The sequence below is a fragment of the Schistosoma haematobium genome, chromosome 5, assembly GCF_000699445.3.
Source record: "Schistosoma haematobium chromosome 5, whole genome shotgun sequence".
Lineage (NCBI taxonomy): Eukaryota > Metazoa > Platyhelminthes > Trematoda > Strigeidida > Schistosomatidae > Schistosoma > Schistosoma haematobium.
Genome location: NC_067200.1, coordinates 11,082,143 through 11,099,733, shown reverse-complemented (window position 1 = coordinate 11,099,733; position 17,591 = coordinate 11,082,143). Strand labels below are relative to the sequence as shown.

Genomic DNA, 17,591 nt, shown 5'->3' with positions numbered 1-17,591 from the left:
CACACTCAAAGCACCGGAATTTTATGTGAAGCTGAAAGAGACAACTCCAGTTTAGACCTTTATAATGACTGAGCTTTGAATGAAACTCCTATCTGTATACTGACCACGTCAATAATGAAATAACGGACGGAATCATAATTAGTCTTCATGATACTGAGTTAACAATAGTTTGTCACACAGAATTCACTGAACAGTGAATGATGAGGTAAGGAAGAATGAAAGTGCCTAATTATGTATTGAGAGGATGTTCCGACAGCTCAGGTTAAAACAATGACCGTCATTAATTTCAAATGATATTTTCAGTAGAGAGATTTCATCAAAATGAACATTTACAACGGACTCATTGTTGATTGCAGTCATCACAAAAACACGTATACACAATACTACTGATTTGCAAATATAATGTTGCAAAACTCCTGTAAGACAAGTCAGTTTCTATTGAATGAAGACGATTACGCAAATAATAAAAACCATGTTTTGAATTTTATTAACAATATCACATCATTTATTACGTGAACAAGCATAGGAATGTATATAAACCAATTCTTCTCAATTATTTATAGGGTCAGGCGTAAAGTCCTTCAAACGGTTGAAGCAGTGATCATCCAGATGAAGAAATCAGAGCTATGTGTACTGAAGAAATATCTTCAACCACTACTCCACACTGGTCAACATCAAGGCCAATTAATCAATAGTGATCTTAGCTACTGAATGATCTAATTTGACTATTTTACCTACGACCGTCCGTCATCAAGTGTAATTGTCTATGTTGTCTCTATTCATAAATCATTTGATCATTATTAATGTTTAAACATAATTGTTATTCTCATCAATATATGATTCATTCACTTCGCATTCATCCATCCTTATTACGTCCTACTGATTTTTCACACAGTATAGTCTTCCACCAAACATTTGACCGTACTGTAATTGCACTGTTATGTCTCTCACCCTATCTGACCCATATTTATTCTGATCATGGATCTTAAATTTTCACTAAACATAAATACAGATTCACGTTAACATTCTATATGAGTCATATCAACATTAACAATTTTACTGCATTTTGTTTGACAAACCTAGATTCACGTGCTTTAAACGATGTGCTTTGCCCTTAAACTGGTGAAGTGTTTGTAATAACTAACGATTCCCTTGTACTTGATGACTATTTGATTTCGAGTTCCAAATACAATACGTTCGTTCGTGCTGATCTAGTACTTCTTGATCAAATTTCGATATTTCTGGGATTCTTAGTTTGTAATATAATTAAAATACTTCGAATTATGATATTGGCGTCGTCATGGGGTCTGCGATGGAACAGTTAGATATTCATTCAACTTCTGAAGCTATTTGGAAAGATTGGAAATCTAGAGCATGATGAAGAAATATGTCAAAGATGATAAAATTGTGGCACATTTTCTCACATTCATCGGAAACAAAGCATACAGCATACTGGAAACTTTGGCATATCCAGAAGAGCCTATCTAATTTTTTATGCAACTCATAAAAAATTATTATTAAATCATGCAAATTACACCAGTTTCGAATGCCGTAAAAGGCGAAATATCATAAGATGATTCGTCAGAATGACCAACAGGTTAGGGAATTCATCCATGAATTGCAGAAACAAACTGCCAATTGTAGTCTCGGTGGTCAACGTCATGTGCAACTGAGAGATCGACTACTTGCAGGAATTAACATAGCAGGTCTGGAAAGAGAGCTGTTAAGAATGCCGAACTGTTCCTCTTAGGATGCTGGAAATGCATGTGTTAACTAAGAGGCAATGAATGAATTTGATATCCAGTCGATGAAAATTTCTAATACATTGCTTAGTCGTCATGATGAAATACAATCTCAGGATCGATCAAAGTTTCGTCCGTTTAATACTGATGCCTGTTTGCGTGGAAATATGAAAGTCGTTTCAATAAGGAATCGCAAAGCAAACAGTGAAATGTCACTGAGCCCTAGACAAATCATCCGGTATTTGGGTCACTGAATATCGAAAGAATCATCGATTGTCGTCAAAGTCAAGGACAACCGATACTCATCAGTCAATCGTACGCCATGGACTGGCCCAGAAACAGTGGTCTTAATTTCGCTTGTATCTACTTTAACCGATATATTTCTGTAATAACGTCCTTTGTGTTGTAGAGTCATCGAAGCATTTAAAGTACCTTGGTACGTCAATGAGGTCATCCATGTAGGGTGCTGAACACTAGGTGTGAATTCGGTGTTAGCTGTTTCGTCACTACATTCCTGTCCAACTCGAGCAGGCCCCCAACCATTCGACATAAATTATCCACGCTGTTGATCTGCAGCTCAACAGTGATCCCTATTAGCGTGAAAATATTAAAGTTATTTCGGCAGGGAACTGCAAAGCAAACAACAGGTGTGAGATCAAGTTTGGTAAATGTTAATCTTGTGACAAATTTCATTCTCGTAATCCACGTACATTTCATAATGCTGAATGTTTTAAATGTTGTAAGATAGGATGCACTCAATCACTATGCAAAACTACTGTTCATTTTACTTCAAGTAGTACTAAACCTTGCATATTAAAGCCCATTAATTCGGCTCTTCCTAATGATCATTTGTCTTTGTCTACATTTAGAAAGATAATGCTCATATTCAAAAGCGATTATATACATCGCTTGGTTTATTTCATGACTTTATTGCGAACACAGGCAGTAGAGAGTCCATTATTTCATTCAAGAAATTCAAATCTTCAGATCCAAACGTTGTGGTACAACCCACTGAAATCTCAATACTGAGGATTATTTACGAAGACTGTCCATACGAGGATGTTGTGAATTGCTAATAAGAGATTATAATTTTTCATACAAACTTTTTGAACTTTTAGTTAGGGAAACAGAACTGTCAATACTGAGTATCAAAAAACGGAAACGTTTAAACTGGAGTTGTCTTTACTAGTTTCTAAAGAAAATTCCGATGCTTCAACTGGAAGTTTGATAGCTGTGTGTGCCAAGTGGAGTAGAGTTATGAGAATTCAGCTTATAGAACTTCAAGTACAGGGTGACCCAGTCTTACTCAAGAGATGAATAAATCCTTATGGTCTTCCAGAAGAGTAGTTCGTAAGACATTTAAATGTAGTGAGGAACAAGAGTCATGCTCTCGATATCTATTAAAGGTTCTTCCAAGTGATGCTGTTCTTTGAACTTACTCCCCTAGTGTACATTCTGCACTTCATACTAATGCATTAACAGTGAGTACTGGTGCGGTTTTGGAGCGGGAAAGTGGACCAGTAATCTGTGTTTCACTCAAACTTACTGTTGTTCAACATGGTTATTTACAGTGCGAAGTATTAGCCGAGTTTCGGGCTGTCAAACGTCACTAATATTTATTTTGAGAGACGTTCACTATTGTTATTGACCATGAAGCTTTACAGTTTGTTCTTCAGCCTTGGCAATTTCCTCAGCTGATGTGGTTTCAATTATGGAGCTATTAAGAGGAAGATTTCTTCGGTCAAATATGAGGTGTTTAGAGCCTACAGAAGTTTCACATTATCGTGGGAATGATCTTCGACTAGCCATAGGGATCGTGGTGAATAATGTTGTCAAGTCTATGCTGCTAATTCTAGATATCAATGACTTAAGTATACACAAATGACATGTTGATCAAATGTTACGTCCAAGTTTCGCTCGTTCCAGTTATTGAAGTACGGACTATCGATCTACTTGCAAATTACGAACCCAAATTAACAACAAAACAAAGTTCCAATTTAGATACCAAATTTATTCGTAATTTACAAATAGTCGACCAAATGTCGTTCTAACAGCAATAATTCTAACAATTACAAAACAAACCTTCAATTTTGTAGATTCCCGGAGCAAAACTCCCAAATATCAAACCAAAGACAAAGAGAGCATCAAAATACCAAACCAAAGACAAACCAAAATGTCCGAAATAATGATATAAACAAACAAGTTCAAAAGTTAAGTAAAACAATTACATCCAAAAAACACAGTAAATTATTAATGTACACTAAAAGGTTTTAATCCGCCAAATGTCTTCAGTTCCCCCGTAACACTCCCGACCAAAAGGACCTTGGTTCTTTTCACAAACAAATAAACAGACAACAAGAATCCAAGTATATGCATAACAAACAATCAACAACAAACACTCAATATACCAACAATCTCGTGATCCCTAGGACTTACACCAGTACGCCTAGGGATCCGAGTAGCTACCTAATATCTACAACTTCTGGACGCAGTTTTCTAATATCTCTTACCAAGATCCCTACGCTTGTCTGCAACTCCATCGGTCTTAATCTATCACTATTAGGTATCACTTTCCTTACCAGACCTAATAACCATTTGTCTTTCTCTAAAAACCCAGTACATGTCGTCACCAAGTTACTCTCTCCTATGTTCATCTCTGGTTGAGTCCATTTGTGCCTAAGTTGCAACAATGAAACATATTCCTTAGACAAACGTTTCCAAAATATTTGCGCCAACATAAACAACAACAATATCAACCATCTAACAAAATGCTTCATCCTCGATAAAAGCTCATATACGCTAACGTAAACATGGATATATAAACCCATATAGAGGACCAATGCATTAATTCCTTTATTCACCGCGAACTCTTTATTCTGATTCCAAATCGTAACATTGTTGGACGCTTCTAGTTCTTTTAGAAAACGAATAACCATAACACATGGCTTCAGGCACCATTGCATATTCACACACAAACAACTATTTGAGTCCGCAGAACATAAAGCTCATCTTCCAATCATCATTGGATTTAAAGTTCGTAACGGTGAATTCGTTATCTTCACCTTGCTAATGGTATCAGACGATAACATTTCAATCTCTTTCGAAATACTATGCGTTGGACGTATCGAATTAAATCTAAACAAGCGAAATTTAACTCATCAACTCTAAACATACCCACTTGTAGAGACAGATCAGTCCTACCAGAACGCATTACCAGTAAATATCGCTTAAATCGGGTTAACCACGCAGCAGCCTTAAGTAATCTAGTCCAATCTGAATAATAATTAATAAGTTGATCAACAGTGGATTTTTCAGCCATTACATGCGCCGACATTGCCTTCTTTATTTCCAATAGATGAGGGTCAGGACCTTGTACATCAGCGGCAGGCCAACACTCCTTCGGCTTCTTGAGAAAACGTGGACCCTCCTCCCATACCTTGACATCATCAATGTCAAACTTGACCCCTCTGGATGCAAAGTCTGATATATTTTCTTTAGAAGGTACGAATCTCGATTGGTCCACCTTAGTAAGACTGTGAATAGTCGAAATTCGATTTGCTATGAATGTTTTAAACTGGCTTTTCTCATTTCTAATATAGTGTAAGACAATCATGGAATCCGTCCAAAAATTAAACTCTGCAAACTTAATATCTAATTCTGACTGCAGCTGGGATCCCATGCGAGCTGCTAAAACTGCTGCCGTAAGTTCCAAACGCGGTATAGATTGGACCTTCGAGGGGGCTACTCTTGCCTTAGCCGTATCAAGACGAGAACATATTTCAGTGTCTGAAATGTAAGAGCGAACGTGTGCCACTGCACCATATCCAGTTTCCGAGGCATCACTAAAAACATGAAGTTCCAGGAGCGAACGATCTGACTGCGGAAACAATACACGACGTAGAAAGCTAACGTTCTCAACCCTCTGAAATTCACTTAAAATCTCTAACCAACGTTTGCTTTTCTCATTTGGAATCTCTTCGTCCCACCCTAGTGCCAATTTACCTAAACGCTGAAGTAACTGCTTCATGGGAAGTATAAACGGTGCTACCAATCCCAGAGGATCGTAAAGTGAGGCTACACTTGACAATATACCTCTCCTAGTGAGGGGGCGTTTCGGTATGCGAACTTTAAATTCAAACGAATCAACCATAGTATTCCAAAATAATCCCAACGTGCGTTCCGTAGGAAGTCTCTCAAAGTCAATCTCTCTTACGGCTTCTGCTCTCTCTTCTGAATGAAGTGATTCGAGAACTTGTAAACAGTTACTTATCCACTTGTTAAGTCTAAACCCACCTTTTCTGAGGAGAGAACCAAGGGCCTTTGCCAGCTCAATTGAATCCTGTACATTATCAATGGAGGCTAAATAGTCGTCGACATAGAAACTCTTATCTACGACTTCCTGGATATCTTCATTAAATTCCTTACCGAATATATCTACCGTCTTCTTAAAGGTGAAATTAGCGCAAAAGGGGAGGACACGGCTCCAAACGGATGAACTGTTAAACAATCTTCCTTAGCCGTTCGTCTTATATCACCGTCTTCCCACCACAATAGACGAAATGCTCCACTGTCTCGTCTCGGGATCTTTACTTGAAGAAACATCTCTTCGATATCAGCAGCTAATGCTACGTTACCTAATGTGAATCGTAGAAGTACACCAATTAAACTATTTACAGTATTCGGTCCTCTCAAAAGCTGGTCATTAAGAGAACAACCTTGATAGACAGCCGCACAATCAAAAACAATTCTCAATTTTCCAGGCCTTTTAGGGTTGATAACAGGATGATGAGGAATATACTAACAAACAGCATCATATTCAAATCCCTCTTCACTAGCTTCAATGATGTAGCCCTTACTTAAATGTTTATTCATCACAACTTGATATTTCTCCAAAAGACTGTTATCTTTCATAAACCTCTTCCTTAAGCATTCCAGTCTGCGTCCAGCTAGTTCCAAATTATTCAGTAGTCTTGGCTTATCATACTTCCATGGTAGACCAACTTGGAAATGACCACCCTCCAATCTAAACGAACTGCTAACTATTTCTAGAGCTTTTTATTTTCGACAGGATATCCATTACGAAACGTATCTGTATCCTCGAACTCATGATCATATAATCTTCCTAAATCTCGCAAAATATCATTAGTGGAACAATGACACAACTGAACTTGATGTAGAGACCTTGATACTCCCTTAGGACCTAAAATCATCCAACCAAGATGAGTACGCACAGCAAACGGATGCTTCCTGTCCCCGGACGTTGTTCCAGGACCCAATGTGCATCCGGAGCATCACACCCAATCAATATTCCTACAAAATTACTTTGCAACCTCGGAAGGGTTATATCCTTTAGATGATTCCACCGTTTCAGTTGGAGTTCGGTTAAAGGTGTTGCATGATCGATCGAAAGTTTCTTGGTCGTGTCGTCATTTTCCTTCAGCCTTCTGCTCCGTGTTTCCATCGTTATCGTTGTTCCAAATAGTCAATTGCCAAAAAATCTGAATTAATCCAAACGAAATCGACAAATAAGACCAGGAATTCGGATCCAAATTACTGTCCAGACTGATCCAAGGTATAAACACAGAACCAAAAATTGAAGAACTTTTTGTTACGTCCAAGTTTCGCTCGTTCCAGTTATTGAAGTACGGACTATCGATCTACTTGCAAATTACGAACCCAAATTAACAACAAAACAAAGTTCCAATTTAGATACCAAATTTATTCGTAATTTACAAATAGTCGACCAAATGTCGTTCTAACAGCAATAATTCTAACAATTACAAAACAAACCTTCAATTTTGTAGATTCCCGGAGCAAAACTCCCAAATATCAAACCAAAGACAAAGAGAGCATCAAAATACCAAACCAAAGACAAACCAAAATGTCCGAAATAATGATAAAACAAACAAGTTCAAAAGTTAAGTAAAACAATTACATCCAAAAACACAGTAAATTATTAATGTACACTAAAAGGTTTTAATCCGCCAAATGTCTTCAGTTCTCCCGTAGCAATCAAATACAGTTCGACGGACCAGGTGAATCTGTTCCAATTTCAGTTGTTGATCCTAATACTAGTGAGTGCACTGTAGATAATACAGAGTCTTTATCCAATGGGATGTCGGAATGAAACAGGAAGAACCTAAGTAGAAGACGTATAATCGATCACAGAAATTTAAACGCCATTTAAAGTTGTGTCAAATGTGATGATTGCATGAACTAACGATTCCTTTGTACTTGTTAAATCCTTGGTTTTGAATTCCAAATACAACACCTTCGTTCGTGCTCATCTAATACGTCTTGATCCAAATGCATGATTTCTAAGATTTTTAATTTGTACTATAATCCAAATACTCAAAATTATGACAACTGGCAATTTTTCAGATTGTTTATTTGGATGTATAATTGTAGAACCGGAAGAAAATTTATCGAAACATTATTCGTTCAAATATCAGTCTTTTAATACGATGGGGATATGTGGTGGACCAAACAGCATATAAACTCAAAAGAGGGACAGAGTTATTGAGTACGAACAGTAATGTCTATATATCAGTTAAACGTTATAAACACAATAAAAAATTATGGACGTTACTTAATCCAGATGGTTTGTGCGTGTTCATGTTGAGTTTGGTACCAGAATCTACAATTATAGATGATTGATGGTTCCAGTAAGATTGTTGTCTTTCCAGTGATATAGCCAAACGTAGAATATAATATAAATTTGGCTGCAGTCTATAAGTGTAGACAGTAGGTGATTTAGAGTTCAGTTATCACAACCATGAACAATGGAGAATAAGAGATGTGTGTATCATGATGCGTGTGTCATGAGATGAGTGTAACACGACGGAAGGAAGTGTGTTCTAGGCCATACACTTAAACAACATGAACAATCTTTCAATGATAAACGTACAGGCTGTGAAAAATTACAGAACAAATACAAGTAACATCAAAAACGATTTACAAAATAAATTTGTCATGCCTATCTCCACAGATCGTCAAGCAAATAAAGGAGTCTATAATCGTTCATATATAATTTTATGAATACTAGGTAATATGCCTCGGAAGCCATGTTGGTGCGTGATATTTTAAATGTGTGCTTGGACAAGAGAGTGACAGCATATGCACTAATCCTCAAAGCATCTGATCTAGTAACTCTGTTCAACTCTCTTGAATTGAGCGAATGAAGTCCATAAATCCGTTGTTTTCTCGGTGATGAAACTATTCATAAGATTAATAATTATGTTTTAAAGTCTGCACGGTTGGCAAAGAAACTAGTTACCTTACATTAGTGCCTCTCTAGGATATTGAGTGCAGTAACAAGAAACTGAAAGTAAACACGACCTTGAAAGTATTCAAAATAATGTCCACATGTCTTACTCACCGTTGTCGCGTTAAATAAGTGTGTTGTCTCTAGCATTGTCGGTCATTTCTACGTCCACTATGTTGAATAATTATCATGATATGGTTTCAATTAGAGACTGAAATTTAAGCTGCGACATTAAATGTTAATTCATGGTTTACATTCTCTGAAATCTTTCGATTTCTTAGAAGGAGGATTTAATTAACTGCTGGTTTAAGTTTCTGCTATGGATCAGCTGGCTTCATATTCTGTGGTTATAACCCAATCAACTGATAAAGGGCGAATAAAGAGGGACAATAAAGAAATAAGAGGAACTTTCCGTTACGAAACAAAGAAAAAGTGAATGGGAAACGCTCCCAGAAGCCTCCTTTTACTTTTTCATGGAGAAGTAATGTGAAACTTACTCTTTTGTCTTTCTACGTCCGAAACGTCGTTGAATCGTCTAGTCTTCGTCGAAATGCTCACCAAATAGCCTACTTTTCGTCTAAGCACTCACCAACCTTTTTTTGCTTTGGCCTTGGTTACACGCTTTATTTTCTACCTCCAACCTAACTCCGAATGTCTCCTATGTTCGCCTTTATTTCCACAACAGACCAGATGAGGACTACAATTGACCTTATTAAAATATTGTACATGGTTAAAAATATTAGCAATAAATAACACTACATTTCACTCCGGGAAATAATAACACAGATGCTCAAGCACTGTTCGTTGTTTATTCTCATCGTAAGTACAAAGTCCTAGTGTCATTTACAAAGATCTGCGAAAGTAATTAGAGGTAATAAATTATTGTGTAAGAATGTGTCCTAATTGATAAGTGTATGTAAAATCAAACAAACTTTCACAACATACACTTCATTAGTTCAAGAGTTCCACGTGCAAGTTAGGAATCCGGTACATGGTACCTAAAAGCTTTATTGAACATAAAAAGCATTTCAATAATAACTTTTCTTAAACTTCAGTGTTACCATTTTGAACTAAAATAATCTTCCTGTCAATTTTGTAGTTGAATAAACACAAATTTACAACGATATCTAACTGCCATAGTTTATTAAACAACTATCAATCTAAAGTATGACTTACGGTTACGTTCACTAATAAGGAACACTGCATTTTAGAACAGCATTAAAGTTATAACTTCAAATTGGTACATACATGTCCTGGTTTTCTTCCGTGACGCTTTTGTATTTCGTCTCTTACGTTGCGAAAGTACCCTTAAGTCACCTTGTCATACAGTTTAGCTAGTTGTTTTTCTTTGACAGATGTCGATAAGAACAGCGATTTTAGTGCATCTAATGATTAGAAGGTAAAAAATATTCTGACTTTGTACGCTGCTATAAAACTTGCACTTCTGAAGTACTCTTTGATGTAGTGCCTAGTATTGTGGAACGGCTGGCATATTCGAGTGTCATGACGAATAACAAAATATAACACGTAGACTTTTTCGAATTATTATCCATTAGCCGAGTCACCATGGCCGTTTGGAATGTAAATGAATAATCCAATGAATTTAGTAGACTTACAGATTTGTCCTTCATATCTTCTTACTAAACAAACGCATTCAACGTTCACAGTTCCTCTTCAGATGAAAAAGAGAACTGCAGACTTGATAGTACGATATTAAGTTTCCGTAGTTCTTCACGACCATCAAACTTAGACATTGGTTGCACAATGTTCGCACTCAAGTCTGATATAGCTGGTGATATATTCTGCAGTAAAACATGCAGTTTGCCAAATCCTAAGCGTTTACTTCAATCGAGCACGTGACTTTCCCGGCCGAAAACGCCCTGCCCACGCACTTCAACCTTGACGTTGTGGAGGGAGTCTCATCCAGCTGCGTCGAACTAGTTTATCAACATTTTTAAATATAACGCCTACTTCGGAATTGGTGAGTTGTGTGTCTGTCTTTCTGTGGGTAATATCATAGCGTGTTTCTTGTTACAGATAATCCTAGGTAATCATTTGCTTAAGTATAAAGCAGTTTGATATTTTCTATATATCACGACAAGGCTTCAATGACTTCAACACTTTTTGAATTCTACAGGACTTGAATAGAAGAAGTAATTGTACCGTCAAGACAGTAAACTAGGCTTTTATTGGGATATGTTAAAGTTATATGAGGTAGTTTTTTTATTATTTTGAAGGATAAGATCTTACCATAATTTATATTTTTCTCAGCTACTTGGGATTTTAAATAAATGGCGTAATATATTTGGCGTTCTAGGTCAACAAAGTATACTTTAATAAACTACTCTATGTTGCTAGTTGGTTAATCATATGAATAATTTTTATCTGGCTTTTGTTTTGCGAAAATGGGTTTTATTTATAAACAGTTTAAGGGAATTTGTGAAAATCGATCCCGTTAGATGTTACACTACACTACTGGCGCTAGTTAGTTCGTTTGATACACAGCTTGCCACAACCCTCATGGTATTAGTAGCAAACACCAAGCCAATAAATTATCCGCGAATCTCAAGCTATTTTGAAATAATATCTTTCGAAAAATTAGATTTATATGAGCTGTATAAACAACATTCTTCGAACCGAGATATTAGGTCAAAAACCAATAGTGTTAAACCATGAGCAGTTAATCAACCCGATTTTTACGATCGTTTGACGATGAAAAATAAGACAAATATTTATGAATAGAAAATACATTTTTGGCCTTGTGAAAAACTCTGAATATCTTGATCAGTCATTTGTATCCTAAATTCCTCCATTGTTATAGAAATAACTCCTAAACACTTTCTCAGTGGCAGCCTTAAGCGGTACACAGTATTGCAGTTCTTTAACTTCTATACATTATTAACGGGTTTAATTACTTTGTATAGTAGAACAAGGGACTTTTAGATGCCTATTATTGATAGTCATTTATCTTTTTATATACGAAGCATCTCACTATTTAGATTCATTTATTTTATAATGTTTTCATTGGTATATCTTCTAAAATTATGAATCTGTTTATTTAAAATACATAATGAATAATCACTTTCATTATCACACCTATTAGTTCAGAAAGCCAAATTAAAAACAATGATAGAAACAAATTCGGAAACCACAATCTCTTCGAAGGATATAGATTTGCGTATAAATTTGACCAACCCTGCTGATAATGAAAAGGGATCACTTCACGCTTACCAGAAGAGATGTCTGTCATCCAACAAAGATGTCGACTACCGAACTTACTTGCCACGAGTTCAAATGGAATCTATACGGAAAGAATACTGTCTTACTGGAAATCCATCATTTATTAAAACTTCGTGTGTTACCGCATATGAATGTAATCAGCCTTTCGTAGACAGAAAATGGTATTCTTCACAACATAGTGAGCAGTCCTTAAATCTGAAAACTAATGGTTCTGCGCGATCTAGTCCTAACAATTCGCTACCTGAAAGGAAGTGGCAAGATGAACAGTCCGATTCGTTCAATCTACCAACAATTAATGTCCCCGTTTAAATTCTACTGCTCTTCTGCCTACCCCTTTCACAAAGCCATTCAAGGCGTCTGATAATCCGTCTCATTGTTATCGTCAACAGAATTCGACTTGATGTTTGCAACAATAGTGTATGACAAAGACAGTATGGAAAAGCCCATAAATATATTATGCTTAATAATTCTAGAATAAATAACAAATTTTTACTTTAACTCAGAGTACTCAGTTACAGCAATCTTCCTAATTTCAGTTGAGTACAGTTCGTTACAATACTCTTATATGTACATATCATTTTTGTGGAAATAAAGTACAGGTGATGTTTTCTATTACTCTTTCCTCTAAAAAATGCCCTCTGCCAAGTATTTGTTGTTATCAGCCAAATTAGAAATAGCTACAAATATTATGCATTAATCTGAATTCTAATTTGGTTTACGTTCTGTTTTCTTGAATATTTTTGTGTATACTTTTGAAGTAAGAATTATTATATATATATTAGCAATTTGTCTTTTTATGCGTTCGTTAGAATATATCTTTGTTTTTTTGTCAAGTCTGCGTTGTTAACAGTTAATCTGGATTGTTTTTACCTAAATGTAAGGTAGAGGGAGATATGACTGCTTAAATGAATATATTACATGCAACATATTGTATTTGTTAATATTATTTTCGATTGTCTGATCGTACGTATGTTGAGAGCAACGTTATTAATTTTAAGATGTTTTCATCCTTACTGTATAGGAGAAATAAAATAATACATCTTTTATACTAAGATGTTCAAACTATTAATTCATTCTGTGATCCATAGTTTGAGAACATTACATGTATCAGTTATTAGGCTGTCGTCCTATCGAACTCATGATCAGGAGTGATAACTGAGACAACATAAGATGTATAGGGATTTCTTCGTGTTTGCAAAAAGTAATCGTTTTTAACAACACTTTCTTGTAAAACCTGTAAAAAATCCCCACTCATATTGAGTTGTCACACCATTGTAGCAATTGTTTAACGTAGTAACCTTTTGTCAATAAAATGGCTATAACTGTGAATCATAAGGTTCTCGTGTTATTGAACATTGGAAGCCATACTGTACTGATCACAGTAGTGGGTCTGCGGACCAGTAGTAAACGCGTCCGATTTTCAGCTACTAGGTTTCAGAGTCGAGTCCCATTTCTGTTTGGACAACCGGATAATATCACTGGTTAGAAGCTGAATACACAAACCTGAATCTGGAAACTTAGTTAATTAACAAGAGGTTACTATTATTGTTATTATCCTTGCTAATTTATCTGTCTACTCTTACATTTATAGCTAGATCTGTAAAATATAAGTCCTATCTTATTATTGTACGAACCTGTGCAGAAGTATCTAGGCATCTTAATACAACAGTAACATTTTTCTGTAGATTCCACATATTATACAAAGACTTTTCGTTCAACTGTAGTTTATTTGAAAAAAGATTTAAGAAACCCTGAACATTTGGCAACAATAATAGAGACACGCTGATCAAACCTAGTGTCTTGCAAACAAAACGTTCCTTAATGGAAAGTAACAATCAGAAGAGAATATTAACAATACTCATGTTAGTCCCAGGTTTTCGCCGGGCTAAAACGGTGATGAAAACATCATGTTGGGGAGTCACTGTGTATTTTCTAATGACCAACATTGCGTTGAAAAATATTTCTAGGTATTGAAAATCGTGACATTTCCGTAGACATTATAATAACACAGGCATTACATATCCGTCCAACTTCATAGCTTTCCAAATTTCGAGGCCCGAATATTATATATATATATATATATATACATATATATATATATATATATATATATATATATATATATATATATATATATATAACGGTTTTATCCAGGCAACTGAAAACCGCTAGAAGCCTGACCCAAACGTGTGTCAGTTCAAGTTCTCACTTTGGCACAATAAACGGTAGAATACACAGAATGAGAATTATAGTAGAAGGGATATGAATTTATATATCAAGTACGAATTTATATACCCTTATTCGCGTTCTACTTTATTCATATGGTAGTGATACTAGTATTTGGTTGCTTGAACTGAGTTAAGTGAAAAGGAGCATGGCCCAACTTCTCGTGGTTGAAAGTCGCTTGTTTTGACCTTCAAACCATCGCGCTACATAATCGTCGAATTTGTAACTTGATATTTTCTTGGAAAATAATTTTGTGCGTCTATTTTGAGTAAAGTTACCTCGTTAACATTAAAACTGTTGACAAGTCTTTTAACCATCATTGCGCAAACAATTACGATATCTTTTTGAATAATGAGATGAGGCCATAAACCTTGTTCGATGTCATTTTATAAAATAGGTGGTTTCAACGTTGAAATCTCGTTGTTTGTAGGTCATATGCGTCACAGATTGATCTCAGGGTACAATTAAAAACCAATAAGGACTGGAAATCCTGAGTTTGATCTCTGGAGCGGTGGTGAGCACTCAGTGCTGAAGAGTCCTATACTGTGATCAAACAGCTTTTCAGTGCTCCTTCGTTTTCATAGGTACCTTATATCATTCTGTAATAAATTAGATCTGCCTCCTCGAATTCCCTTAAACTTCCTTTGTTTGTTAGTCATCATAATTATTACTAATTACGAAGGCTGTATAGGTACTCTAGTAAATTTTATCTTTTCTTGAACATTTTTATTAGGCTAGCAATTCATTTTCTGTGCGCTCAAGTGAAAATGTCATACCGAAATTAACTAACAACCTATCTGTTTCAAAGAGTAAACGGACAAGATCATTGCTGAAATACTGGAATAGTGTGTGGCAGGTTTTTAGTTCTATGTATATTTTTAATTAAGCAACGTAACTGATTTATCACGTACCGACTCACTCACTAGAATTTGAGTCACATTTGGGTGGACTAGCTATAATGTATTTAGTGAAGTTGTTAAAGTCCTCACTTAATATATGGGAAATACATAATGATATAAATCTACACTATACGTTGGTAGTTACGATACCACATGTACAGACAAACATTTTTACGAAGGCTTCTGCTCTATGGAAAATAGGAGTGGATACTTGTGTTTTGCCATTGGAACATCGTTAATATTGGGTCTAGAAATTATCATCATTCTGAATAATTTTGTTTTACGTAAATTCTTATTCACGGATCTGATGATTTATATTTGTTTTATCTATTTTTATCTTCCTATATACCCAGTGCACTTATAAACGTAGAAATAGGTCGCTTCTTGGTAGGCCAAAATTAATTGAAGCTGATATTGTTAGATAGTAACTGCAGCAGTTATTGCATTTTATTGTTGGATTGGTAAAAAATACAAGCGACGCTACTACTACTCATATATGAACAAATCTAAAATGATTTAACAAATTAAAAAACGGACGTCTGTGGTGGGTAACTAACTACCTTACACCCGACACGGTTTAGCCCCACTAGTCATAGCTTCTTACCAGAACTCTGGGGATTTCCTCTCGAAGCTAGTCACTAGTGAGTGAACGCATGATAATTGTCAGTATAGGGTTGTGGAGATTGTTGAGCTTCATTGAAATTATGAACTGATCATTGTTGAGCTACCTTTGAAAACCTGGAAGTATTAGACGGCTGTTTCATCCTTGTATGGGACTCCTCATAAACGAGCATCCGCAAGTGGGAGTCAAACCCAAGACCTTCGGCGTCACACGTCTCTAATCTACTGACGGTGTTAATATCTAATTTCATTCAATCTACGACACTGCTCAACTATCTTCCATTGTCTTTGGTGGTTTGCTGCCTCACACACGGCCAATATACAGTGGCATTTCAATAATGAAGAATCGTGTACAAATACACAAAAAGATTAGACGTTACAAGAGTTTTTATTTCCGTGATTTTTACATGACCATGAAAAGATCAACCTTCAAGCATATTACTGAATCATGTGGACTGATTTATAGTTGATTTCAAAATTCAGTTGATGCATCAACATAGCGATTTCGAGTAATGACAAATTCAATGTTTTTATTAAATGATCCTCCAAACAAGCCTTCATCAATTGTAATAAATACTGTATTATTTATACTGTGTTGCTTTCTCACTTCCTATTAACATGCTTGTTTGTATTCGCATTAATAATAAATAAGGTTTTGATCCTGAGCAAATCCATTACGGTGTACATCGCTCCCATTCACATAGACAACAGCAACGTATTTTCAGTCCTATGGCTAGTTTATGGAAAGCTATGCAAAATCAAAGTCAAATAATGGTTATGACTCGTGGTTTAAAAGAGCCTCGTGCTTCAATTATTGGCAATTTAATTGCTTTTGATCGTTATTGGAATTTAGTAAGTGAAAATTAATTAATTTTTTAAATAAAAAAAACATGTACAATTTATCTGTTCTGCATAAATTTATGTCATAATCGGCTATTGTATCGATACAATCCACATTGGATAAACATATATACCAAATAAAACTGATCATACTTCAGAATGGGTTTTGTGGAGATTTTTAGAAATTTCACTGGTTGAAATCATGAGTCAATTGAAGCTAGATAACCATGGAAAACCTGGAAGCACTGGACGACCGTTTCGTCCTAGTATGGGACTCCTCAGCAGTGCGCACCCACTTCATTTAATATTACCAATAATGGAATATATTCCAAATTTAATTAATTTACAGTTTATTTTATTTCTTTATTTTTTAACTATATAATTTACATGTATTCCAACTACTTATCTTTAGAAACTATAGTCAATTTATCATGAAATTTGTATGATTGTTTTAACTTTAAGAAATATACATGTACAGCAACGAAAACAACTCATTTTGAATTGAAACAATACAAGTACTTTATAGTGGATTGAATACGTAGTTAAACCATGGGATACAATTACTTTCAGAGCTGATGATAAGTCCCAAATTGGACGAAATGCACGTCTTGAATTCCATTACTTGAATTGTTAGATCAGTTATTATAACATCATAAATATTATTATAAGTTATTAATTGAAATATTAATGTATTGGGTTTGTGGAGAATATTTTGAATATTATAGTTTACATTAATTACTAACCTTTGTTATTGTCTCT

General features: G+C 35.4%; 1 protein-coding gene across 1 annotated transcript; it reads left to right on the top strand.

The window, feature by feature from the left end:
* Window positions 1-9,080: 9,080 nt before the first annotated feature.
* Window positions 9,081-12,982, top strand: MS3_00009135 (uncharacterized protein). Its single transcript, XM_051217468.1, has 2 exons — window positions 9,081-10,987; window positions 12,110-12,982. Exon 2 carries the CDS (start codon window positions 12,133-12,135, stop codon window positions 12,553-12,555), a length of 423 nt encoding a protein of 140 aa, XP_051064880.1. The 5' UTR covers window positions 9,081-10,987; window positions 12,110-12,132; the 3' UTR covers window positions 12,556-12,982.
* Window positions 12,983-17,591: the final 4,609 nt, after the last annotated feature.

What these genes read in the sequence shown, in the direction of transcription:
- MS3_00009135 (XM_051217468.1), top strand. Translation starts at nt 12,133, where the DNA reads ATGATAGAAACAAATTCGGAAACCACAATCTCTTCGAAGGATATAGAT.